At 47.0% G+C, this 14,152-nt stretch overlaps 1 protein-coding gene across 18 annotated transcripts in view; it reads right to left on the bottom strand.

Moving 5' to 3' along the window:
* Window positions 1–14,152, bottom strand: part of NCOR1 (nuclear receptor corepressor 1) — a 119,116-nt gene that overhangs the window by 14,350 nt on the left and 90,614 nt on the right. For 15 of the 18 annotated variants that reach the window (XM_055407360.2, XM_055407359.2, XM_055407366.2 and 12 more), the window contains 11 exons: window positions 13,451–13,619; window positions 11,999–12,139; window positions 10,672–10,755; window positions 9,956–10,212; window positions 9,366–9,726; window positions 7,550–7,777; window positions 5,385–5,594; window positions 4,854–5,003; window positions 4,426–4,533; window positions 2,682–2,847; window positions 2,026–2,513 (listed from right to left, as the gene is read on the bottom strand). In XM_055407360.2, the coding sequence (XP_055263335.1) occupies window positions 2,026–2,513; window positions 2,682–2,847; window positions 4,426–4,533; window positions 4,854–5,003; window positions 5,385–5,594; window positions 7,550–7,777; window positions 9,366–9,726; window positions 9,956–10,212; window positions 10,672–10,755; window positions 11,999–12,139; window positions 13,451–13,619 (2,362 nt within the window). The remainder of the gene's footprint in view (window positions 1–2,025; window positions 2,514–2,681; window positions 2,848–4,425; window positions 4,534–4,853; window positions 5,004–5,384; window positions 5,595–7,549; window positions 7,778–9,365; window positions 9,727–9,955; window positions 10,213–10,671; window positions 10,756–11,998; window positions 12,140–13,450; window positions 13,620–14,152) is intronic. The other 3 variants (XM_055407372.2, XM_055407374.2, XM_055407361.2) reach the window with 2 other exon arrangements.

The raw sequence follows: 14,152 nt of genomic DNA, 5'->3' as shown, positions 1-14,152 counted from the left end.
GAGCTCGACCTTCTCCTGGGGGCTGAAAAAGAAAATCACCAGGAAATTCATCACAAGAGATTAAACCAACAAGAGGAGACCTCAACAGTACACACTTCCAAGTCACTTCCATCCTGGATAGTCTGCTCTTCTTCACCAGGACAACTTCAAAGCTGTGGATTAATTAACATCACTTAATAGTTTTCTCAAATCACTGAATGCTGCTGACGAAAATGACCACACATGTTACACCATGAACGTGAACAGAGGTGGTAGTGAATGTCCACAGGGAGGAAGGGAGCATGCGCCATCACAAGGCCCTTCAAGAGATGGTGCCCTTGAGAACTGAGGGTCTAGGCAGTGGGGGTCCAGGCGCTTTCCTCAGTCCTGCCAGGGCCTCAGAGTTGAGAACAGGGGAACTGCTAGGGAGGGGTGTGACCTCCTGCTCAGGACCCTTCTGACTTAAGAGTGCTGTGCGCACTTTTGGGTGCACTGAAGCATCTGAGGAAATGATCAGAGGCCCAAAGGGTATGTGACCCTGGCCAGATCAGCAAGCGTGGTGAGGTCCTGGACTCAGGGTAGAAGGTGGGAAAGAACTCTACTACTAGTGCACCACCCACTCCTCCAACCTCGACACAACAGCCCTCTCCCGCCCCCACCAGGTCATGGAAACTGCAAGGACCTGGCTCTAGTATACTCAGGACAGAGATCTGGTAACAGGGGTGGAAATTAGCTTTGGAAACTAAAATATGCCACTATATGCAAACTAACTGGTACTACTTTGGGACGGGCACCAATCACTGTTCACTGTTTGGGTGCAGCTCCCAAACTCTGCTCCCCAGGGCAGCACAGGTGGCAGGAGGGAGGCCTGGTGCTCCTGGGAGCTCAGTGCTCTTGATGTCTGGGGTATGGTCCAGGAGGAGGGGGTTTGAGGAAGAAGAACTGAAAGCCACGCTGGGTAACTGGGAGAAGCCTGGGCGCTTCACACAAGGAATCAAGTCAGTGATGAAAATAAAACTACTCTCAGAAATATAAACCCTCAGAAAAGCAGCCAGACTGCTTGCAGACATTATGTGATGCAAAAAGGAAGTGATGTCAGGTAATTAGCAAGCGTTCCACAGGCCCCAGGATGGTCACCACGTGTGTGCCAGTGACTTCCGACCAGACAGCCCAGTCACACAACTAGAGACTGTCCCAATTTTCTGTAGGTACAGCACCGACTTTGCAGATTTCCACAGTCTAACAGATATCTTTCACGGACACATAGGGCTACCAAGCTTCTCTCCAGACCTTAGCCACGGGGCTATTTATTTACCCAAACAAGTCAGGATCAGGTGCAGACTAGCCAGAACCTTGCATTGCTTGCTGGGCAGTGCACAAGACCCACTGGTCACGGTCTCCGACTCTACTCGATTCATGAATGGAAATGAGAGGTTACTATGTGTGCTTACATTACTTCAATACTAAGGGATATGTGTTTAAATACTTGCCTTCAGAAATTCAATAGAGAATTTAGGATGTAGTTAAAAATACACTTAAAACAACTTTTCTAGCATTTTACTGTAGGTAGCTGAATTCTTACACTTGCTCAAAATCCAACTTATAAGAAATACCAATAACCAATAACCATAATTATCAATAAGGTGGTCTTTTAAAAAAATCTGTATCTTAGAAAAAGGTTACTAGTGGCTTTGGGGCATCACCCTAGACCCCGATGCATGCCTTAGGAGGGTCTCCTGAGGAACGAGGTCTTGAAGCGCAGGGCGTGTGACACACCCACCATTTGCAGAACCTGAAATGTGAGAGGCTCTGCCTCCGTCTGCCTCCCTGTGACTTCATCCCCAGAAAGGCCAAGTTCCTCAAGGAAACATGTGACAGTGTACTTAAGATGCTCAGATACTTAAAGGCGTAACAGCAGGAGAGACTTTCGTGCACCACTAACCCACACAACCTCTCCATTACATTCACACTGTGTGCTTCGCTTCCCCTGGAGTCAGGTGACTCCATGTGTGGTCCCGTGGGGCGGGCTCGGGTCGAGATACATACAGCTACTGGAAGAGTCTGAGCTCTGGGAGCCACGGTCCCTGCTGTCCTTGTCCGAGGCAATCTGACGGGTGATGATCACGTCTATGAAGTTAGCTGCAGTAATGGTGGTCTTCCCTCGAGTCCTTAGCTCTTCCTCATATCTGGACTTGGGAGGAGGCCCTTTCTCTTTCCCAGCCTCAGAGTAAATTACTGCAGAGTGAGGCTGGGGCTTGCCACTCGGCAGGGCTGAAGAGGTGTACAGACACTGACCGGCTCTCTTCTCCGCCTCCAGGCTTTTCTGCTCTAGCTGCTGCTCACTGACTGCTGCCCTGCTCCTCACATTCTCTTCTAACCTGGTGGCGTCGTGCTTACTCTCTTTTGTTTTGGACACATCCATCTGGGGAGCAGATGCAGCAGCGTCCACAAGAGCAGCAAGGGCATCTGCAGCGGTGTTGTAACGGGAGGCCGGCAGGCCCTGGCTGATGGAAGGGCCCCCGGCAGGCAGTGGCCTGAAAAGAAAACCAAAGCACAAGTCTGTGATGGGGAGACTCTCCCGGGGTGCTGGGGTTTCAGGAGGACAGACTGCGGTGAGCAGAGTATGCAGTGCTATTGCAGTCACACACTGACGAGCGTGTGCGCAGACAGCACGTCTGGTGCAAGTGCACACGGAGGCTTACATGATCCGCAGCTGCGCACTAGGGTCCAGTGGGGTGATCACACTGGTCCCGTTGGTTCCCTGGAAGACGCTGGGTCTCTGCTGCAACAGGGCCTCCTGAGCTCTGACCGATGGGGATGGGGAGCGCACGTAGCCGTGGCTGCTGGGCCGGCCAGGCTGCTCCGAGCCTGCAGGGCAGAGGGATGCATGGACGAGCCATTAGGAAGAGGCTGGATGGCAGCACCAGGGGGTCGCTCACTTCCTCACATTCCCAAACAGAAGATAGGAAAGCAAGTGGAGAAACTCACTACCCTGCTTTCTGGCCTTTTGAGAAATCAATGCTTTAAGAGTTTTCCAATAAAGACACAATAAAACCACACTAATAACTTGAAACAAAATCATCAGCTACCACTTTACTCTCATCCCATAAAGACGAGTCTCTATCTTGATTCCAAAAAGAAACAAAAAACCACCAATACTGAAGCACTAATACAAATCAGGTAAGTTTGTCTCTGACTTTTCCTCGAACTCTGGTGTTTCTTATTTCCAAAATCAAGTCTGGAACAACTGTCTCTGAATCACAATGCAAATGATTTTGCTGCAGCAGGGCCTGAGGCTGCCCAGCCCGCAGCTCCGTGGCTCCTCCACTTGACAGTGGCTCCCACAGCAAAGCTCCTTCACTCGCAGGACCTCAAGTTCCTTTTCCTCACTCTCTCTTCCACCTCCTCGGCTCTCAGACTTACTCTTTCTCACTTGAGCTAGCAGTTCTGGCAAACAGCCATATTTTTTTTTCAGAGCAGGTACCACTTAGCACAGCCATTCCAGCGATTCTCTACCATCTGACCACACAGCAGTTTGTGAGCGTTCCCACAGGAGTACATTCCTAGGACTGGATTATTGCTCTCATTTTTATGTCTCTGAAAAAGTTATCCCTGTTTATACTACCACTGACAGTGTGTAAGAGGCAGTGTTTCCTCAAACACTACAACACTATCAACCTTTCAAATGTCTGATGGAGAAAAATTATGTCTGATGGACTTAAAGCTGCATGTTATTCATCAGTGGGATCACAAGCATTTTTAAAACATAGTTCCTACAGAAATTATGTAGGATTTGTACCTGGCTCTCTTCAGTTAAGTCAATTTCTGCAGTTTCTTTATAATCAACATACAATCAATATTATGGTGCTAGTTCATGATCCATTTCCCAGGTGGCTCAGTGTTCAAGAATCCACCAGCCAATGCAGGAGATGTAAGACACGTGGGTTCAATTCCTGGGTAGGAAAATCCCCTGAAGAAGGAAATGGCAACCCATTCCAGTATTCTTGCCTGGAGAACCCCAAGGATGGCAGGCTACACTCCATGGGGACGCAGAGAGCAGGACACAATTCAGTGATTAAACAACAATAAGAACAGCTCATGATTCATTAAAGCACCTCCTATGGTCAGACACGGAGGGATTTCTTTTACATTAATCAGACAACCTTCTAAGCACACTCTGCATCCTCCCTCTACACAGCAGCCCAATGCCACAACTATCTTCAGGAATCTTTTGTGAGCCTCTGCTGGACGGCTTCAGCTTTAATGAGCTCTGAGCCCAGCGTTTTCAGACCCTTTGGTATTGCTAAATCCAAACGCCACCGTCCCCATGACAACGCCTCTGCCTCCGGCCCGTCTGGCTTCTCAGCAGCCTACACATGCAAGGGCCCCGCTGCTCTGTGTCTGAGGGCATTCCACCCTGAGCACAAGGCCGACACCTCCACCTACCCGGTCGCAGGTAGAGGTCCGAGGAGGCTGCGGCAAGGCGCTCCCGCTCCTTTTCCCGCTCCCGCTCTCTCTCAGCACTGGCCGCAGCTGCGAGGTGTGTCGAATGTCCTGGAAAACACACAAACCTGCAGCCTGAGGACAATAAGGCCAACCTGGCAAGTGCATCAAGCTTTGCCTTCTCAAGTGACTGAACACTAAGCTCCAAATCTGAGCAGTAGGAAGTGTGCTTTGTTAAGAGTTTCAGTAATAATGGAGCATAACAGGAGCTCCCAGAGGATCTACGGACAGACATTATGGAGGACCTATGACTAGACAGTAAACGAAAAACAGCAGACTGACTGGGGAAAAGTGCCCAAAACACCCATAGAGGCTGTGTTGGCAACAGGGGAGCACACTGCTCCCGGCAGAGAGGGGTGCGCCAGACCCACCTGGACTCACGGACGCAGAGCTGTAAGGTCTGGGCGGGAAGGTGATCTGTGTACCAGGAATATATGTGATTCTGTCCATGGGTGGGGTGCTTGTCCCCCCGGGGTGAGGCACTAAAATTGCTGGAGGCATGTTGGTTAGGTCAATGATTCCTGTTCAAAAGAAACAACAAAATTATGTTTCAAGTGTTATACTAAAGATACAGAACTGCACATGGCTCTTGGATTTGCATACAGGACAAATACAGTGCTTAGGTTCAACATGACTCTGTAAGACCTGCTTCATCGAGAGGAAGAGATGAACACTGTCCCACCCCCTCCCCCATACATGTGGAGAGAGGAGAGAGTGAAGCTGGCGAGACCACGGCTTCCAACCTCAAGGACATTGATCTGGCCTCGTTATTCCAGTGTTGCCAAAACAGCCTGTTTTGATGTATCATCCTGTCTGCCTTCAAGGCTGACGGCTACAGAGCCTGCTTTTCCTTCCTCCCATCACCCGCCCACCAAACACTGGTCCTGGGCACAGACACACACCCCTGGTCGCTGGGTACGGGAGCCCCAGCTGCTGCTCCCGGGGAGACAGCCCCCTGGCCACGTCAGGCCGCAGGCCCACTTGCATCTGCTGGGAGGTAATATAGTCGTTGAGAATGGTCTGGCGCGTGTTCTCCATTGCGTAGAGCTGGTACTGACTGGGGTAGCCAGGGGTCGGTGACAGCTGCCTCTGAAACAGGTAAGCAGCGGCTGCTAATGGAGAGAGGAAAGACAGGCATGTAATTGAGTCCGTGCAGAATCCACTTGCTAAACATCACCCAAAGAAAGAGTAAGGAAAAGAACCATCTGCTGAGCTACTGAGCACAATCAGCTTCTACCAGGGTTGGGGCAGGGGGAGGGGGACACAGGATTACAGCAGATTCCTTTTGGACCTTGACAGAGGAGCAGTGTGAATATAAACATCCGAATGTCAGATGTAACGAAAACGGGGACAACAGATCAGACAAAACAAGAGTATTAACCTTTACCAGTAGAACAGCAGCTAAAAACTACTCTCAAGTAGTTTCACTTTCAGTCTCTGACATGTAACTTTATTAGATTTTTCACCTGAAGTTTCCAAAAGCTGTGTTTGAAAAAAAAATTATTTTTTGTAGTATAGATCATCTAATACAAAGAAATGGAAAAATATATGAGACACTTTGTAACAAATGGTAACTTTACTTTGGGTGGGGAGAGGGCGCTGAAAATGAACTGTCCACGGGCATTTAATCAGTGTGTGCGTGTACAGCAGAGATTAGTCAAAGGGCCAGATGGTCAATATGTGAGGATTTGTGGACACTATGGCTCTGTCACACTGACTCAACTCTGTCATTACAGTGTATAAGCTGCCACAGACAAAACAAGCAGGTATGGCTTGTATTCTGATAAAATTTTATTTGCAGCAGCAGGACCGTGCCCCCATGACGCAGGTGCTGGGACATTGGAGGTGCGGTCAAGAGCTGAGCACAGACAGTGAACTTAATACAGTGCCGGAGGTCCACTACATCCCAACAAAACTACAAGAGGAGATAATGCCTCTATCCTCAAAATACTGATAATCCAGCTCAAGCTCAACAATGACAAGCAAAGAAAACTGCTGTAAAATAAAGGATTATGATATACACTAAATGAAATATAAACATTCACTTCTATCTAAGAGTTTGAGTGGATAGTTTATGCACACGTTTTCTCCTGAGAAGAACAAACGACAAACTCTCAGAGTGTCCGCTCCCTGTTCCTCTAGCCCTCCCAGAGGGGTCTGTCAGCCGACAGTGGGGGGTGGGGGAGTGAGGCTCTCGCCCAGCTCTGGGGACAGGCCCGGAACAATCAGGCATGCATGGGTGCCTCAGGGACGTGACGTTTTTCAGGTGACAGACAATGTGATGGTACTGACCTCATCACAGTCCAGCAGAGACGCTCCACCACCTGTGGACAGGACGCCCTTTCCTGGGCAGAGCCCACTGGCCCAGGCCCTGCATGCAGCACTGCTGTGCTAGGGCAGGCTGCCCTCCAGAAAACCTACATGCTTCTACACCTACTAAGACCATGTTCACTCATGGTCAGTGGTATCTGTTCAAAAGTTCCTTCCAGCTGTACTTGCTACTACAATAATGAAACAATGAAAAAACTACGCTGCTGCTTTGGAAAGACTCAATACAGAATCTGAATTAGGTATGGACTAGATAATTTTAAAAGATGAGGAAAAAATCTAGAAAGATACTGTATTTATTGATAGATTCCTTTGGTGTGTCTTTAAACTTCAACTTCACTTAAAAAAACAAACCTGGAGATATATCATTTACATAAGAAAGAGTTGTGAGGTGTAACCAGTGCCCCGACTAGAGATCAGAACACTGGTGAAGAAAGTCTATGTTGTAAACTAAAACATATGAAGTATGCCTCTGTTATTTAAAAATAGTTCTTCACATGAACCCACTTTCCAATCAAACGCCATCACACAAGATGGCTTTCCACATACCCAGTATTTTAATTCTTTAAGGGGTGCTGATAATATTCTGTGCCTTGATTTGGGGGCTTGAGCTGTAGAGTTTGTGAAAATCCACTGAACTGTATCCTAATAACACATGTGGCTGTACTTTAATAAACGGAACGTCTAAAGAGGCACACAGCCATGTTACTGCTCTGCCTTCAGTTTTCACTGTGCTTACCAGGATCCAGAGCCCGGTGAAAGGGCATGGCTGGGTCCAAGTGTGCTGGCAGGTGGCTCCGGTACACCTCCCCCGGGGTGCCGCCCCTGTGGTGCGGCTCAAAGGGGCTGTGGCTCACTGCAGGATCCACGCCAGGCACCGGAGACTTGGCTGCGATGCTCTCCCTCTGGGTAGGGGTCAGGGTTGACTTCCTCTCATGATTAGCAGACTTGCCAGAAGAAATTGTAACTAGAAAAAACAGCCAACACCACAAATCCTTAAGCAAGCTTGTTAAGTAGGATAATGTTAATCTATTTCTCAACCATTCCAATACAGACCACATACATATATCTCTTTGATCTTCTCTTTCTACTAAACATGAAACAATCAATCTTGCAGAACACGCGGGCACCTCTGGGTTGGGAGACTGCCCCCTTTCAGGTCAGAGCCCGGTTTATCACCTAAAATTACGAATGAAAGTTGACGCTCAGTGCTTTGTCATCTCTGACCTGATAACGCTAATTCCTCTGGACCCTGCCCACACCAAGCCTCCACCCTCTCTCTGCCTGGCTGCCCGGCTCCTTGCTGGGTCAGTGTTCCCTGCTCTGTGCTTCCACACAGACTTCCTCGCCAGCATTGGCCTCCTCCCTGCTCCAGCTTCTTCTTCTTTACAGGACATTATTCAGAAGTTTGATTATCTCATCAGTGCTACTGAGTCCAAACCAAAACCCTACCAGTCGTCACCTTCCACTGTTTCAGTAACTGTGGTGAAACACACAGGGGATAAAATGTACAAGTTTGGCCATTTCATACGGTATACTTCAACAACAGTAATACACGACACTGCAACCATAAGCACCATCTAATTACTATTTTGACAATACCAACTTTGCTGTGATCACACCAACCTATGTGTGGAAGCCAACAAATCATGCTGGTTTATCACCTCCCCTCCCCGCCGCAGCTCGCTCTAACAGGCAGAGCCTCTCCCTCTGCAGGGCAATTCTCCTCTTTCAAGACCAGAACCAACAGGGTGTATGTTTATGCCATGGCCCTAGACAGACATTTTCCTCCTCTCCTCCCTCTGTGTGGCCCCTCCAACAGCCCATGGGAGCCTGCATAAGCCCTCGATAAACGAGTACTGCACTACAATCTAAAATGCTCAGTGGAAACACTTCTAAGGGCCTCAGACTGTTCACAGACCACCTGGTAAAAATCCATGCCTCTCATCCCCCAGATGTCTCTGCAGCAGCATGAACCCCTAGGAAGGGCGGGTTCTGGTCATAAAACAGAACCAACAGTAGTAACAGTTCACAATTACCGAGTCCTTCCCACACTCTGTGCACTATTCTGCCAAAGTCCTTTCATCATATCACCTCATTTTATCTGCATAGCAATCTTATGAGGCCAGCCTTGGTATTACACCACCAGTTCACATATGAGGACACTAGAGCACAAAAAAGCTAAGGAACATGTCCAACTCAGTGCAGTAAGAACCTCGATTCACCCTAAGCAGCCAACTCAATTGTCTGAGCACTCAGACAGCAGACACTCAGCAGACAGTGAGGAGAGCTGACCATCCAGACTGACTTCCAGAAATTCTCACGGCTTAGCTGAAAATCCATGCCAAGCATGACCTGCTTCACCATTTCTGGACTCCAGTGCACCCTGCACTTAATGAAAATATTAGGCATTTTACTTGCAATTATGCCTATTTTCATGGGCAGCCAGTCTCCCAGGGCACAGCAGACAGGCTGCAAGTTCCTGGAACCAATGCCGGGCCGAGTGCTGCAGTGGACAGCATGAATGGTCAAGACAGCATACGAGAGCAACACACCTTCGGAAGCTCTGCTCAGCATGGGCGAGCCCCGGGACACGGTGCTGGTGTAGCTCCCCGGCGTGCGCCGTGCGCTGGCGTCCTCATAAATCCCTGGGCTTAGCTGTGCTTTGGGAGCTTCGTGGAGAGTGGACCTGAGGACTGAGGGGCCAGAGCTCACCACCGACGTGTGCCGGGACCGCACGGTCTCTCCTGCCTTCACGTCCTCATACTTGCCCCTTTCTACCACTTTAACGTTCTCAGGCACAATTTCCAGTGGAGGCATCCCACGGGGCAGTTTGCTAGGCCCCGTGATCAGGGACTTGACATTATGTTTGATGGCAGATTGACCCGAGCTGCTGTCGAACTTGATGGGTGTGCCCTGTGGGTCAAGAGACAAGTATTATAGGCAGCCCTGCAGCCGGACTCCATCTCAGGTTCCACACTGGTGTGTGCCAGTGAAGGGCTGCTGAGAGCCCTTGCCGCACATGCTCCCAGACCAGAACTGAGGTCACAGAGAACTCCATGTTTACTTTCAGGAGACCTGATGTTTCAAATGATCTATAACCATTGATAACTATTGCTGCACTACAGTCCAAAGTGGACAGTACCTGGGAGATGGAGCCCTCAACGACGGGCCGAGCGCTCGGCACCACCTCAGGGGTTTTCCGACTCTCCTGAGCCAACACGTCCTGCCGGGGAATCTCGTGAACAGAACGCCCCATCTCTTTGATGGTGGTGATGCCATCGTAGGGCTTTCCTTTGGTGATGGCACCTTCAAACGCTCGGATGGGTGGACTCTCCCTTTTAATCTGTTTGGGATACTTAAGGCCATCCTCGAAACTTTCAGTTGTCGCTCTTGGTGTGCCTTCAAAGAAGGATTCAAGAAACACACCTGGTAAATTAATGCCACTGAACTATACACTTAAAAACTGTTACAACGGTAAATTTTGTTGCCTATAAATTACCACAATATAAAGAAATTAATGCCTTGCTGTTTGCAGTTTCTAATCAGTTTTCTGTTTAAGTAAGATCCTTATGTAAATACTCATTGGCCATTATTTGGGGGGGGTTGTTAAGACTTAATACATCATTCATCACAATCAAGAGTGGTTCTTACATAATGAAAATGTCTGTATGCAAAGATTAAGCGACTATCATTTTCAAATAAACTATGAAACTCAGAGAAAAAGAGTTATAGTTAGGGTTTAAATACCTAACGTGTCAAAAGGGAAGATACCTTGAAAAACAGGCTTCACACCCTGCACATTAATTTCAAACTACTTTGCCCCTGAGACAGTTGTGAATAGAAGCAAACAGAGTTTACCATGCATGATGGACCCAGACAACACGGTCCTGTCCTTGAGGTCAGAGTGAGGGCTCCCCCTGGGCAGTGCACGGCAGATGAGCCCTTTCAAAACAAGCAGGCAGTTCCAGTGTTAGGTATAGCACAGATGTCAACTCAGGCACACAACTAACTGTTCTAAGAGGACACACTTCTGACAAAAGCTCCATGGAAAAAGGAGAACCATTTTAGATTTGCAAACTATTCAGAAGAACATCATGGGAAAAATAGCAAAAGCTGGAAGTATCCACTTTTAAAACTGTTTCTTTACAAACATTTTTGCAAATAGAAAATGGCCAAGGAAGACATCTAAGTCAAAGCGTAGAGAACAACACTTTCAAAGCTAAGTCTAAACTCTCAGTGCTTTTTTATCAAGGTGAGAGAAAATACAGAGGGTTAGGGTTAGGAAATCACTGTTAAGTTCTGAAGAGAAAAACATGAAAGATGGATACCTCAAAAACAGATAAAATACACTAAAGATGCAAACCAAAATGAAACACATGTAAATAACCTTTTCAGAAGTTTCATGTTACATTGCCAACAAATTTGAATCGAGGAAAGTGAGATTTTTTTTTTTAACTACAGAGAAAATTCAGCTCTTAGAAAATTTCAATAGGCCTTCAAGACTGAGGAATCCTTACCCTGTTTCTCATCTAGATTAAAATAAAATAGTTGAGTCAGGTTAAGACTTAAGGAAAGTGAACCATTCATAAAACAAACCATGGTGATCATGTGATGAAGGCATGCCACACGATCAGCACAGGGCTGCACAGTTGGCTCTCTTCCTCACGTGTCTGCAGATTCAAGCCCTCAACTGACAGAGCAAGAGACGGACACAGACAGTTGCACCGGGAAAGAGCAAGATTCAAACATGTCTCTGCTCTGTACGTTATATGCCACTCTGCCGGCCCCACAACAAAAACAAGTGCTCATGATGACTTCACACTTTTAAACTCACTTAAACAGGATCAATCTACAAATTACACAAGCATTCTAACAGTTACCTATGATAAGATCAATTTTGTCTTTACTTCCCCCTTCACTGTCATGGACTGCTTGATTTATATGTAGAGATGAACATGAATTTAAATGTTTACTAATATAACTTCCATATTAGTATATTAATTACTATTACACATTTTATACTACGTGTATTTATAATATATTAACATATTCATATGTTTAATTTATATATTGATATAAATTTCAGGTAGAAATGACAGATATTAAATGCAACCTAACCCAACAATGCAAATTGGTTGTACAGAATTAAATGTATCTAAACAGAGCTCTGGAAATAACACTTTACCCTCCAGTGGTGTTGATACGGGAGACTCCCTCATGGACAACCCTTGTTTTACTGTTCCTTCCACTGATTCATAGCTTCTTTTGAGACTGATTTCATGAGCTGTTCTTGGACTCCTCGTCCCTTCACGGGCATTCTTAATATCTGCAGAACACAGACACAAGCACTGCTTGGATAGAGCCCAAGGCCTAAATAAGTTACTTTAACCTCATGATCTCATGAAGATAATGTAAAAACTGGTCTTAATCTACTACACACCTACCTCTGTGTAGATGATATTTATAAAAATACTTTCATTCATTCAAATATATTTACTGAGGGTCAGGCATAAACCAGGACTGCAGATATAGGGTGTAAATTAGGTCCCTTCCCTCAGGGAACTTAACAATAGTGGTGGGTCCAGGATAAACAATGGCGGTTACCACTGAGTAACCGGTACTACAGACAGCAGGTGATGAAACTGCTGGAAAGGGATCTGGGCACATGAAATTTCAGGTAAGGGTCACTGGACACAGCACTGCGACTGTGCTGAGCTGAGGGTGGACAGTCATTGCCAGCTGAGCCAGGGTGGACACGGTGGAAAAAGGGGAGACGCACGTCTGGGCAGGACAGTGCGATTTCAGCACACTGCTCATAACAGTGCGCACACAGCTGAAACTTAAACTCATGAACACATCTAAACATGAACGTTTAGAGTCAGACATTAAAACAGTTACATTTAAGGTGAATTTAAATTCAATACTCTTTCTAGGATTATCAGACTACTGCTGCTGCTGCTAAGTCACTTCAGTCGTGTCCGACTCTGTGTGACCCCACAGACGGCAGCCCACCAGGCTCCCCCGTCCCTGGGACTCTCCAGGCAAGAACACTGGAGTGGGTTGCCATTTCCTTCTCCAATGTGTGAAAGTGAAAAGGGAAAGTGAAGTCGCTCAGTCATGTCTGACTCGTAGCGACCCCATGGACTGCAGCCTACCAGGCTCCTCCATCCATGGGATTTTCTAGGCAAGAGTACTGGAGTGGCTTGCCATTGCCTTCTCTGATCAGACTACTATCTACTCCTTAATATGTAAAACTGGCATTCCTTTAAAATAGAAGGGGGTCAAATCGCCTTCACAGGGACTTGTTTTTGCTGAGCAGATATTTAGCTGTGGTTCTGTTAAACAGAGATTCTTTTCCTAGGCTAATCTAATGACCACAGCTGGCAATGGGAGCCACCACTTAGGGGACACTTACTATGGGCTCTGTGCTGTTAAGCACTTTTCACTGACTGTCTCAGTTAATTTTTCACCAAAGTTTCAAGAGAAGTACTCACGTTAACCCTTTTTACATTACAGAGAGGAAACCTGGGCTTGGGGAAAGAAAACTCACGTTCCCAAAGCCAGCAGGTAAGGAGCCAGCCCCACACCCCTGTCACATGTGACAGCACCAGTCTTGGAGTGGAGAGGCGATACTTACTGTCATAGGATAAGATGTGTCCACTTTTGCCTTCATAAATAACATGGCCTTTGGAGGCGGCTTCCTCCCGGCCTTTCTCAGGACTGCTCTCTTCAATGGACAGTCTAGAAACAGGTCCCTTCACCAATGCCTCAGTGGGTATGCCAGCCTGGGACAGAGCCGGGGTCCCCTGCCATTCAATCAGACACAGGCAGCATGAGCATCACTTCAGTTGACACAAACACGCAGAAAATGTAACCTGCCACACCAAGCATCAGATCAAGCCATGACCTCAAATAACAAAGGCCAGCACATGATGGGAAATCAGACATGTTTTATAAACATAAAGAAAGACCGTACCTTGGTCCTTGAACCCTGCCATGCAATACTTCCTAAAATGCCAATAGGCATATGAGTTTAGTCAGCCTTCTTCCCCACCTCAGTCAAACCACTATGAAAGCACTTAACTCTCAGAAACAAAGTTTGTCTTAAGGCCTAAACTCATGCAAATAGAATCAAGCTTTTTCAAAATTTCTAAGAAAAAGACAACAACAAGTTGTAAAAGCAAGCAATTTATGATTTTCTTCTCAATTTCTGTTTAAGCTGAACACATGTTAAAAGCTTTGCCAGGCAGAGTTGCATCAATTATGTGACTTATTTTTCTGCCAATCTGCAAATAATCCACCTTTTTCAATGAAACACAGTATAGATGGATTTGGCTTG

This window comes from Moschus berezovskii, chromosome 20, assembly GCF_049115385.1.
Source record: "Moschus berezovskii isolate FMDL1 chromosome 20, NW_MosBer_1.0, whole genome shotgun sequence".
Lineage (NCBI taxonomy): Eukaryota > Metazoa > Chordata > Mammalia > Artiodactyla > Moschidae > Moschus > Moschus berezovskii.
The sequence above is the reverse complement of the archived record's forward strand: the minus strand, read 5'-3'. Positions and strand labels throughout refer to the sequence as shown.